The 13,457-nt window shown below is 37.9% G+C and overlaps 1 protein-coding gene across 2 annotated transcripts in view; it reads right to left on the bottom strand.

Annotated features, from left to right (window-relative positions):
- PTPRF (protein tyrosine phosphatase receptor type F) overlaps positions 1-13,457 on the bottom strand; it is a 547,145-nt gene that overhangs the window by 59,072 nt on the left and 474,616 nt on the right. The window contains exons 14-17 of one of the 2 annotated variants that reach the window (XM_039323286.1): positions 12,392-12,418; positions 5,481-5,598; positions 1,658-2,236; positions 1,153-1,250 (exon numbers count right to left, since the gene is read on the bottom strand). In XM_039323286.1, the coding sequence (XP_039179220.1) occupies positions 1,153-1,250; positions 1,658-2,236; positions 5,481-5,598; positions 12,392-12,418 (822 nt within the window). The remainder of the gene's footprint in view (positions 1-1,152; positions 1,251-1,657; positions 2,237-5,480; positions 5,599-12,391; positions 12,419-13,457) is intronic. The other variant, XM_039323287.1, reaches the window with a different exon arrangement.

Genomic DNA, 13,457 nt, shown 5'->3' with positions numbered 1-13,457 from the left:
ACGGGTGCCAGAGGCAGCACTCAGAGCCCTCTCTGTGGGCACGTGCGCCGTTGCCCCAGTCCTAGGCCTTCAGCTAGGTTTTATAAAACCTTTTTGCTTTAGGCCTCCGCCGCCGTGTGCAAAAAAAAAAAAAAAAGGTTCAATCAATCACTCAATTTCAAACCTTGCGGGGGGCGGGAAAGATCTTGCGAAGTTGGCATTGACTGATTGAACTTTTTAGTCCCACTCAGTCTGCCATTACCACCATAGCCGCGCCCACCCAATGGGCCACACCCAGCCAATGGCCATACCCACTCGGCACCTGACGATGCATAAGTGGGTTTTGGGTTGCAGTTTGGGCACTCAGTCTCTAAAAAGGTTTGCCATCACTGTGCTAGGGTATGCTAATTATAAAGGCAACTTCCATCCCAGGTTTGCTTGTGTGTATCAGTAAGAGACGGAAAGCATGGAAATGTGTGCAAGTATCTGGCAGGGCAGAGTTATCTGTATCAGGCCTAATAAGTACTCATCTAATATTTTTGTCTATTGTTACATTTTTTTTTAAAGTTTGAGGTACAGTCTCTCATCACTATCTTTCTTTTGCTTATCGTTTTATAGGGTTACTGTCTTCCTTTTTAAAAAGTATTTTAATAGGCATCTTCTGTTTAAACATTAGCTAAATGAGTTACTCTGACTAAACTCCCTAAGTAATACTAAGTTTATGTTTCCACGCCATTTACTAATTCAGCCTAATTATTCGGAAGCATTTTCAAACAATTAGGAATACATTTTAAAAAATAGAACAAAATTTTCAAAATAAAGAAATGTTTACTGGGTAATGCAAGGAGTTTGGGGGGGGGTCTGCCTAGCTGCTGATTGCTACACTTTAGTGACTGAGTCTTAAAGAGGTAGGAATGAGAAAGTGTAAGTACTCTGCAGCACCCAAGGCAAAGCATTCTGCTGCCAAAATCCTGATGTCTCTCTAGGTTTACATGCTTAAGTAGTCTCAACAAATACTGTCCTGATGGCAGCAAAACAACTGGTTTCAGATAAATAGTCTGATCCCTTATCACTTTTATTGAATCAAAGTCAGATTTAGGACTACCTGGAAGACTCTACAGTAATTACTATACTTAGATAAGGTTTCCATCCTGGATGTTGATAGTTCCTTACCTTGAAGGGTACTGCTGATTTATAAGAATCAGGCACTTCCCAACTAAGTAGCACTGAGGTTTTCATCACAGCACTGACACGGAAGTTCTTTGCGAACACTGCAATTAAAAAGACTCCTCTTGAGCATTCTCTGGGGAAACAACTATAGGCAACCCTTATCAAATCCTGCCCTTTCACATTTTAGATTTAAACTAATGCAGATATTTCATTTTCTCCTTTGGCTCTTCATCACAAATGCCAAAAGTGAATAGTTACTGGTTCCTTAAAGAAATTCCTTTTTGACGTTTACATGACATCAGTTGTGATACAATGTTTATGCACACAAAAACAATGGGATCTGTGTTTTGATCTGCAAGATCAATCATGCAACCCTCATGCCTGCTCCTCCCCTCTACTATTTTAAGGTATATTAAGATTGAATAAGATAAGGTAAGACTAAATGAGACATTTTTCACCCATTTTCTATAATGGGAATTCAGGATCTACCACAGCAAGAAGTGCCTACCTTGTTCCATTGGCATTGTTCTTGATTGAATGCTGGGGCTGAGAGGTCCCGCTCCCTTGCTAGTGTGGGCTCTAACTTTAATGTCGTAAGTTGTGTCAGATTTGAGATTGGTCAGAGTGATACTTTGTTCCTTAGTAACATTGGTCAGGTTTTGCTGGCTGTTTATGTCTCTGTATACAACTGTATAGTTGGCAATTTTTCCATTCCTCTCAGCCAGCAGTGGTGGATTCCAGGTCACTTTGGTGGTAGAGGTGGTAAGCCCAACCACCTCCAGGTTCTGGGGGAAGCCACTCGGTGCTTCCTCTGGAGTAGTTATTTCCTTCTCAAACTCTTCCCCAGGACCTGCCCTATTCTTTGCAGACAATTTGAAGATATAAGTGGCACCCTTGTAAAGTTTGGTCACAGTGTAGTGATCGTCATCTTTTCCAAACTGTATTACTATCATCTTCTCTTCATCAGCACATTTGTATCGCAGCATGTAGCCCAAGAGCTCTCCAACCATCTCTTTGGGCGGGAGCCAATTGATTAAGGCGGTGTTCATAGATGTTGTACTGATCATCATAGTGGGTTTGCCTGGGACTGTGGAACAAAAACAGGGTATTAGGCTACGAATGGAAGCAAAATTCAGATCTTGAAGCAGTCAAACAGCATTAGAGCTGAATTACAAACTGAATAACAGCATCTACATGGATTTTCTAGGATCATGCTGCATCAGATTGCAGATAAATGATTCCACATCTAAAAGAATGTTAGAAGCATTTTGCACATCCAGGATGGCACATGTGGAGAAAAATCTTCCCAACTTCCAAAGTGCCCTGAAGTGGTTCAGCCCAGGAAGAGCTGTTCTTCGTTGTAATTCTGAATGGGTAGTCAGTTTTTACTACTCTGTGTATCCCATAATTAAATAAATAAAAATAAATTGTCCAAGACTTATGGAGTGGGTATCCTTTAGATCCAAAAATAAAGAATAATTGTTAATCTAACACACAAGTGTCAAATTCAATCGCGTCATTTCACGTATCGTGACATATTTTGCCTTTGCGGAGCCAGAGTGAGTGTGGCCTGCCCATTATGCATCCTGTCCGCAGGCCGCAAGTTTGACACCCCTGATCAAGCATGTCATTAAGTGATGTAGCAACATGCAGGAGAAACCAAAATTGTATGACAAATCATTTAAAATGCAGAAGATACAAGTTTGGTTTTTAGCTTCATAAATATATCCCAATTTAACAATTATCCATATTGCAACCAAAATCAGTCTCTATGGATTGCTTATCCAGTTCTATCTTAAATCTCAATGTATCTATCCAAGCATTCCTTGAACCCCAACATTTTTCAAAATGTCAGATAATGCAGTTTTGGATAGTTTGAACAAGGTGAAAAGTATCATTGTAATATAGCTATTTGGCTAGTAGCATAAGTTACTGAGGACATGTCCAGACTCAGCTTTGGAATCCCTGCTAGTTTGATGCAGACAAATTTCATAGTAGCAGTTATAATTTCACCACCTGCGTGACCTCCTGAGAGAGTGAGGCATGCTGCTTGCAATCAAAATACACTGCATTTAAGCTGATGAACTGGTTCCTGCCAGGAATGCTGATGTGATGGCTGTGCAGCAACCTGATTCCAAATTTTGTATGTGCAGTACAAATTAAGGGCTGCTCCCATCAAAGCTTAACACCTGCTGCATAAATGAATGGTTTCATACCTCAGTTACACCCACAACAGACACATCTCTTTCCCCCACTTCAGGTGAAATTGATGTGTAAATCCAACTGCAAGCAGAACTATTCAGAGCCTGTTTACTGCCAAAATAAGCATTAGCCTTTGTTGGATTGGGGCACTCAGAAACAAATCACAACAGCACAGTAATATTCCACATATGGTTTGAGTAGGTTTAGCTAAGTTATGATGATGATGCTCCTCTGTGAAAGCCATTTAGATTATGGGAAATGTTTTAACAAACTTTGCTTGTTTCATTGGATACTGTGGTGGTAGGGTGAACAGAACTGAAATGAGAGAGAAGCTAAGAGATGGCAGCTCTAAGAAGGAGGAATTTTAAAAAGTTTCTATGATTTTGTAGAACTTGGAACTCACCTAAAATTTTGAGAGACTAATTGGTATATATTTTAGATCAGAACAGACTAACCCATACTTTTTATATGACAGCAATGCTCCAAAAATACTTTCCATCTCACTTGTTCTTCAGATACCTGGCTTCTCTTTCTATCAATATATTAACATTTCTAGAACTAATATATTCTTCAATGGAAAGAAGTTTTAAGAATGCCTGTTGAAATTTGGCAAATACCAAGATTGGGATAGATAATGTTTTCATTCATTGTTTTTAATCTGCCGAGTTTAAAATATGGCAAAATCTGAAGCCAACAGAAATTAGCATACTGTAAACAACCAGGCATCATTCCAAAACAAGAGATTACTACAGAAAATCCTATAAAAAGCTCTGCATTATCTCATTTGATATACTTGGATAAGACTGTAACCACAAATCCTGAATACAGCAGGCAGTTCCAACTGAATCCTAGTGTGCTTTGTATTGTGGACCTCTGTGTGTCCCTGAATCCATTTCCATCATCTGTTTGTTTGTTCTTATTTAGGCAGGAAGAAGGAATAGGCATAAGAAATGCAGTATTTTCTTAATCAAGAATGCCTGTACTGCAACAGATTTTAATGCTGTCCTGTGTTTGTAGTTTTATCTTCATTTCAAATATCATTTCCAAACAGATCAATAGAGTAAAGTAATTATTCAAAAACACAGCTCAGAAAATATGATTGAGTCTCAGACATCATTTAACTCATTACAATTGTATACTTCAGTGGTTTCCAATTTAAGGCATCACTGAGGGATTGAGAGTCTAATATGTGTAGTTATCAGTACAGATACTAAAATATATTTTTAAAATTAAAGTCTCAGGAAGTCACTAAATCTGATGCAATTTTATTATTCATGCTTGATATTGGCAATTTCAGTATTTTTTTAAAGTTAGTGGTTTTTTAAATTTTTATTTTGGGTATTTGAAGTATGGCATCAGGCAAAAATTATCTCTGCTACATGGTGTATATGAACACAGTGTTGTCGACTCTTGGTCATATTGTGTTGATTAAAAGCTGTTGTGGTGATCCAGATAAACTAGGAAAGGTTAGGAATAACAGACACAAACAAAGGCATCTAAATGAAAATATATGTTTATCACCATGTACCTTGTAAGGACATATAATTTTTTCTCTCTGTTTGGTATAATAAAGTTGAGATAATTCAATGAATTATAAATAGGATCAGAACAGACAAAACTGTGCAAAGGACCATCAGTGTCACCTGATGACCATGTGCCTGAGATAGACAACTTAGAGCCTATCCTTGCCATGAAATGTGCTAATGGCAAACCACTATATATGGTTTTTGAAACAAAGAGAATTCATGGCAAATAAATCTACAAAAAATGTTAACCATGAGAGCTAGTAAGAAATGAGGGATACAGTATTAAACACCAATAACTAATGTAACAGTATCATTGTATTCCGGTTCTGCTTGAGACATCTGCTGGCTGCTAATACCTGTAGACTGATTACAAAGGATGAAGGGAGGTCTATATTTGCGTTGTCTGTATTTATTTAGTTCCATTCACTACCACCTGCAAACAGTTTAGAGACCAGGTGAAAGGGGTAGAATTTTTGAATATTCCCAATTTCTCTGAAGTTTAACATTTCTGCCATGACTCCAACTATATCAATGATTCAGCAGCTCAAAAAAGATAGTAAAGTAGGCCTGTCCATCAAGTGATATTGTAGGACAAATGGTTACCTGCTCCAGTTGTAGCAATCACTTTGGCCTTGCTGCGGGCTCCGTCCCCTTTAGTGGTATAGGCTGCGATGCTGACAGAATAGGTAGTTTCTGGTAAAAGGCCTCCTATGATGGTTTCCTGTAGGGAGAAAAAAGATATCATTATATCAAGCAAATTGAAAAGGAAATGATTACCAGAACATTTCTGACTCTCAGATATATTCTGGAGTTTTCCTCTAACCAATTTAAAAGTTTGCTTGGTTTGAAGCTCTTTTAGCTCTCACAGCTAATACATGTATCTCTTCACTGAAGCTATAGAGTTAAAATTACAAATCGGAAAGACAAGTTTTTTTACATTACAAATACAGGTCAAGAAACCTCTCTTTTATCAAATCAGGTATATAGATATTCAACTTTTTTCTCCTAATTTGGGCAGAAAGCTAAAAAGAATCTGGAGAAATTTGTAGAACCTTACAATTATAATGCAATATGATAGAAGTTACTTGTGGTCTGATTGTTAAGTGTATAATGTAACTCAGCCAACAAATGACAAAATAATATTTCTTAATTGAATGTCACAAGTGAAGAACCAAATGCTGCTGAGTAACTAATACAAATAACCATCCTTTAGTGACGCACTACCTTGACGTGGCTGTGCTGCTAACATGCTCTGAGAAATATGCGACCTATGCCAGGTGTTTAACCATCCTGGACAGAGGTTCTCAGAGGAACCAGATGAAGAGTGTCTCTCCCATAAACAGTATGGTGAGACATAACTCACAGAAACCTATTCTGGATCAGATTTTACTTGGGTCAACAAGACCATGCTAGGTGTTGGAGTTTCTGGACATCTGGTGACAAGTAGACTACAGGGTTCAGGGCTATTGGCTGAGCAACCAGCGCCAGAAGCTGCAGAACCCCTGGAAGAAAAATTTCTTACCCACTGCAAACATAAAAAAGACTGAAAACAAAGAAATAATGATTTGCTATTACAAATCCAATAAAAAGAGGGTATCTGAAAAAGGTTCCACCAGTTCTGAAAAGAACATCAGAATCAGAAACAACCAGAACGGCAGCTAGCAGATCAGCATCAATTTATAATATGAAATAAAATACTCAGAAAAGTAGAATTAGTAGAACTGCAAAGGTTCTGCCAAAGAAATCTAAGCCTTGCCAGAAGTAACTCAGACAATAGAGACAAACCAGGGAGAAGGAAGCCAACATAGTTATTAAATCATTCTCACTTCCAAACCAGATGCCCTCTCCTCTTAACTTCTCAGAAACAAACAAACCTCTAACTGAAAAAACAGGAGGAACTGAAATGAAGAATAACTGAACATCTAGAATAGCACAAAAAGAACAGAAAAAGGTTGCCTGATTGAAGCTTGTAAAAAAAAAAAGTTAAAAAAGCAGCTTTGACAAGCATTAAAAGATGCCAATACCGTAAATATCAAATGAAAGCACTGGCTCACTGCAAGAAATAAACTAACTGATGTACAGCATGGTTGCAATTATAACTGAACACCTGTGATGCAAAATCAACAAAGAAGAAAAAAAGTCAAACAGTGCATCACCAAAATGGAAGGTTACACTGAAAAACAAGATCAGCACACTAAAATCAGAGTGTGAAAGAATCAGAATAGATGAAAGAAAAGAAGCTGAAGAACAAAAAGACCTAATCAAGAAACATCTCCTAGAAACAAGGGAAATAATAAAGCAGCAAGTAACAGCTATAGCCAGGATGATCAGCATATATGCTCAAATTGCACACTAACAGAATTTCCAATTTCAATTGAATCTGAAAGGTTTCTACCAATCCATCAATGGAGAGACTGCAGTAAACCAATCAACATTTGAGAAAGTAAAACCAGCTCCGTTCCAGGAGCAGCTATGGAACAGTCCAAAGAAATACAACTTGTATGCACCTTAGACAAAGGGAGGTGGATAAGAATAAAAAAGAAGCTGAAGTGAAATAACTTGTAGAGAATAGTAGAGAAAGAGCAAGGAAGATCAAGAAATGGTCAGCACCAGGTAAAGATGAATTGTACAGTTTTTGGTTGAAACATCTGATTGGTCTACAGTGACTCATTGCCAAGCAGCTTAACAATATACTGCAAGGATATGAAATGTAGCTTGGTTAACATCTGGCAAAACCTATCTGATAATGAAAGATCTAACAAAAGGGGTAGCACCAAGCAACTAGAGGCCAATTACCTGCTTACCAACAACTTTCAAATTGCTAACTAGTGTGATAGCTGATGCAGTCCAACAGCATCTAGTTCAGTGGTTCTCAACCTGTGGGTCGGGACCCCATTTGGGGTCGAATGACCATTTCACGGGTGTCGCCAAACAACGCAGTCCACCATTTCCCCCCCCTTTTCCTTAGCTGTGCTACTCCCTTTTATTCTATTGGCTTTTGAAAGCCAATAGAATAGACTCTCTTGAATAGAGTCTAATTCTATTGGCTTTCAAAAGCCAATAGGAATTGTCCAGGCTGTCTCTGCCCTGCTGAGCCCGCCAAAAGTCCCATTCTGCAAACGGTGCTGCACCAGTTGAGTAGTCCTTGACTTACGACCGTTTGAGTAGTCCTCGCCACCTTGGCAGAAAGGAAACTGCCCAAACAGCAAAGGAACAAAAGATTGACAAGATGGTACTGGAAAACTGTAAGAGAATGAAGACCAACTTAAATGTAGCCTGGATTGATTACATGAAGGCATTTGACTCCCTGCCACATGACTGGATATTCAAGTGCATAAAAATAACAGGATCAGTAGAAACATCAGCAGCTTTGTGCAAAGAGCAATGGCACAATGGAAGATACAATTAATATCCAGAGAGGAATCTTTCAAAGAGACTGGCTATCACCACTATTGTTTGTCATTGCACTGATTCCTCTGTCAACAATACTGAACAGGTTAGGCTATGGCTATCAAACGTTAAAGACATGTACCAGACTATCCTACCTCCTTTACATGGATGTGGAAAAACACCATTGGAAATAGAATTGCTACTTAACAGTGACCAGTTAAAATACTGCAAGGAAGTTTGGACTGGACATATATGCCATCCTCTTCATCAACAGAAGAAAGGTAGCAAAAACTAAGGAATCAAGATGCCCTATGGAATAACATTAAGAGTCTGGATAAAGACCATGATTTCAAGCTGACAACACAAGCATGCTGAAGTCAAGAAGAAGGTTAGAAGCGAATACAACATGAGAGTGAAGACGATCTCAAACTCCAAACTCAGAGACAGAAATACCATCAAGGCAATTAACACTTTGGCAATTTCAGTCATTAGATACACAGCTGGAATAATGGACTGAACCAAAACTAAAAGCCCAGGATAGGAAGCCCCCAAAATAATGACAATGAATCATGCCCTTCATCCAGCAACAAATTCTACTAACCAAGAAAAAATAAGCAGGCGTGGAAGATAGTAGGTACATTGAGACAGGAGAAGAAGAAAAAAGAGCACTGAAAGAATATTTGAAGGATAGTGAAGAAGATGCACTGAAGCTAGTATACCATGAAGGCTTACTATCTCTTTCCAAGACCGAACTGTCCTACAAGAAAGACCAAATGAAGAACAGAAAAGCAACATGGCAAGGTAAAGTATTACATAGTCAATTCAATAAAAGAAATGGCAATCAAAGCAGATAACAACAAGACCTGCCAATGGCTCAGAGCAGGAAAATTGAAGAAACAGACTAGAAGGGGGTAATTCTGACTGCACAAGATCATGCCTGAAGAACAAATGCATACAAAGCCAAAACTGAAAAAAGAGCAACAGACGGTGAATGCCACCTCTGCAAAAGTGCTGAAGAACTAACGGACCACCTACGCTAGTTAATTGCTGCAAGAAGATTGCACATGCTAATTACAAACAGGATGACAAAGTAGCAAGAATAGTGCCTTGGAATATCTGCAAGAAATACCATTTGTCTGCAGGCAAGAACTAGTGGGACCACAAAATAGAGAACGTCATGGAAAATGAAAATGCTAAAGTGTCTTGGGCCTTTAGAATTCAAACAGATAGGCACCTGCCACATAACCCTCCCAGACTTAACAATTGTCAATAAGAAAGAAAAGTCTGGATTGTGGATGTTGCAGTATCTAGAGATAGCAGAATAGAAGAGGAAGAATTGGAGAAACACAACAAAGACGTAGAATGACTATGGCAAAAGGAAGCAATGATAATAATACTAAATGCCTTGGGTGCAATCCCAAAACATCTGGAGCACCACTTGAACATCACTGGCATTGGCAAAAATCACCACTGGTCAATTGCAAAAGGCAACTTTACTTGAAGCATCTTGGGATGATACCTTCAATACCATCAAACATCTACCTATTCCAGATCCTTGGAAAAGATTTGATAGGTAAATAATATGCCAAATCCAGTCTAAACATCTGGCTGACTATATTACCAACCATAATTTGTTATGGCCGTCCATTCCAGTAAACTTTGGGCAGTCTACACAATGCAAATGCGGAGTTAAAACATTTAAAACTATAAAACAAAATGGATAGCCCAAATTAACAGTTAATAACAATAAAGCTGGGAACTGGGTATCATCCTTATCTCTTGAAGGATGCTGCCTTAGAGGATGGAGGGAGCGACAAAGATGGCACACTTCCTGTGTCCCACAATATAACAATGTTTAATTGAGCACAGTCATTCTGACCAAAGTATTGGGCAGGCAGAAACAACTGAAATGGCAATAAGGAGAGATTAGTTTGGCTCCATCTAATTAGTAATTTACCTTTCTGGGTCTGAAATGGTTAAATTAAACTCTCATCTTTATCTTTCCACTTTACTTGCTTTAATTTGCAAAGTTTTTCTTTCAGTTTATAAGTCTAAATTTTACTATGTCTTACTTTCATACATATATAAAATGCTTTCCAGCATCACTATGAAACACTTATGGACAACAATTTTCTATTTTTAGAAGTGGAGTCAAAATTTAACAAAAAGTTTCCTCAAATCAACAGATCATGCTATGTTATATGCATGAGATGATGGGAAAAATTTCTATATTGCTATGTTTCTCTTGGATACATGGCAAAAACAAAAAACAAAGAACTCCACCATCAAACCCCAGGGCAGGGCAGGAAGCTAATATGGCTGTGATTACAAAAAGACCAGTAGTTCTAATTGGCAAGAAAATTTTCCTACAGATGTCTGCAACACATACCAAGCTTACTAAAAGAAAGCACCGGGATGGGCAATAAGATAGAGGATGAGGCTGCCAAGGTAAATCATTTGCCGTTATATGCCCAGGTGTTCAATAAAGTACCCATCCCATAAATGGAGAGAATAGGTTGTAACAATAACCAAAGGGAGATATAAACTCCACATAAAAGAAAGGTACAGGATGCTAGTTTTCCTTTCTCACTGATGTTTTAAAGAAGTGTCTAACTGCATTTGAGTAGGTGGAATTGGTTTATAGACTGTGACTAGGAAAAACTATTTCTGAAGTAGTTCATGTGCTTTTCTAAACTCAAACTTTGTTTTGGTCTTGAATAAAAAGGTTAATGAGAAGTCTGCAGCATGATTAATCAAACTCAGTTGATATGTGAATGCAAGACCCTTGCTTAATTCATCCCAAGAATAAAGGCATTCATAAACCAAAGCAAATTTTCCTTTTTTTCTTTCCTGCATGGAGCCTGTGTGTGCTCACATAGCAGGCTAACCAAACCCCAGATACCTTATTAGTATACCCTGTGTGAAATAGAGTTCATTTGCCAATCAACAAGGTGTATGGTTCAGTATGCTATGCAAAAACATATTTATTCTGTGGCTAAACTGAGATTCTGTCACAGAATTCTATTGGGAGCAACCTGTTTAAAAATGATCAAAATATTTTCAGGCAGAATTTAAAAATATTAACTCTGTACAATTGAACATCCAGGCACAGAATTCCACCAAATCTGTACTATAAGGGATAGAGCAGGACACTTTCTTGATTTCTCAAAGTTAAACAATGTTCTTCATTGTTTTCATTTAGAAACCCAAATTAAGAAACACCAATCAGAATGACACAGGAATTAGAGTAGGAAAAGATTCCCCTTTCCCTGGAAGTTTGCAAGAGTGACCTGAATCAATCAACCCACATTAATCACATCAATTAAAATAACATGGAAAGAGAAACTAAAATATATAGCACTACAGGCTATAAACATTACCCAAAGAAATAGTGAATACCACAGTGCACACAAAAGAGATATCTTTACATGCTATTGGAGAACGTAGGAAGAGGGAGGAAAGAATGAAAAAAAAACATTGACTGGGAGAAAAGAAAGGTACCATTCCAATGATTGTAGACATAAGGCTGTCATTGCAAACCCCTTCTAACATAGTCCTTCTGTTTAGGAAGGAATGGAAGTCACACCAGCTAGTTTAAGCATTCTCTTTCTCTCTTAGTTCCTCTGTCCCCAAAGGCAATGTTCGAACTTCTTCCTTCAAATTTATATTTCAAAATTACTTCCAAAAAATTGAATTTGACTGTTTGAATATGATTCTTTTCTTATTGTAGCCTGTGTTTCTACCAAAGGTCATAGCTGAGAGAGCAAAGTATATTTCATGATTGGGAGCAATGAAGTTTAAAGATTATATAGAACTGATTCTGCCATGTAACCAGTTGGGCAAGGAGAGTAAAGAGGGGCTGCTCCCCCTTCAACTGACTTAAATTGCATTGCAACAAGCAGGAAATAAAGATGACAGAAATGCCAATTGCTTTTCTGCATTATTTCCAATCTAAATGACAATTTGTTCAGGATTTGTAGCTGGCTGAAGCTTCAGAATAACTCCGCAAAATATCTGAGAATTGACAGGGATTTTTTGACAGCACTATGCACAAAGATTTCACAAGTTGATCCTCAGAACCTTTTGATCCAAGCAGACACACTACACTCATAAATGGTACTTACGTGGTCAGCAGAGTCCTTAAGCCTCAACTGATGGAGATGAGAAGGAGGAAAGAAAATGGAGATAGAATAAAGGAATAGTGATGCAGATTAACACATTCATACATGAGGTTTGGCACTAGCAAGATCTCAATAACATATACCATTCTTCACAAACGCATCTCTAAAAATGTAAAAAGCATGATTAGAACCTGATATTTCACTTGCTTTTAAGTGTCTTAATTCCCATCACAAAACTAAGCAAGAGAGGTTGTCTTTTCAATTTGTGCAGAATGACTACAACTGCAAACCTAAATATACCTAGGCATGGGGGGAGATGAAATGGATGAAGAGATGTGGCCTTGTTTAGGACAGCCCTCTTGAATAGAGCAGGCTCAGAGGTCCACCTGTAGGGCCATTTGGAGAAATATGCTGGGCATCTATCTGACAAAATCCCTCACATCTGCTCCAGTTAGATGTCAGCCTTGGAGCAGTTCCCATGGAGGTAACTGGGGTACAGTTTTGCTTTGTTACCTGAGAGAGGTCTGATCCCATTGAAGCTGAAGAAATGATGATTGAGCCTGCCCACATATATATTAAATCCATGTCTATATACAAACTTCTTATCCTGTTTCTTCTTTTCTAGCAAAATGTATTTATCTTTATACATTTCCATTCCTAAATCAAAGAGGTAAGGACTGCTGGTTTTCAGCTGTTATATTATAATAATGATGATTTTTAGTTTCGATATTCTTTAGTTTATTACATTTCCAAAAAGTGGGTTTTAGGATAATGGCATTGCTAAACAATAACAATCCTCCCCCAAAGAACAATATGGACTAAATATATTAAAATATGACATATTTATCAGCACTATTAAAGACAATGTATATCGGTGACTAAAATATTCACAACATCTCACAATTATACAATTACTGTATTTCTTAAAAGAACAGGGTAGAAATATGTAAAATGAGCCAGAAAAATGGTGATGCATATTCAATTTTAAGTTTGGTTTTTTTAAATGGTTACACTGACAACTTAAAAATACTACAATCTTTCTCTTTCATCAGAGGAACTCTGTTTTAGG

This window comes from Crotalus tigris, unplaced genomic scaffold (assembly GCF_016545835.1).
Source record: "Crotalus tigris isolate CLP2741 ecotype Arizona unplaced genomic scaffold, ASM1654583v1 scf7180000024167.7108832, whole genome shotgun sequence".
In the NCBI taxonomy this organism is placed as follows: Eukaryota; Metazoa; Chordata; class Lepidosauria; order Squamata; family Viperidae; genus Crotalus; species Crotalus tigris.
The sequence above is the reverse complement of the archived record's forward strand: the minus strand, read 5'-3'. Positions and strand labels throughout refer to the sequence as shown.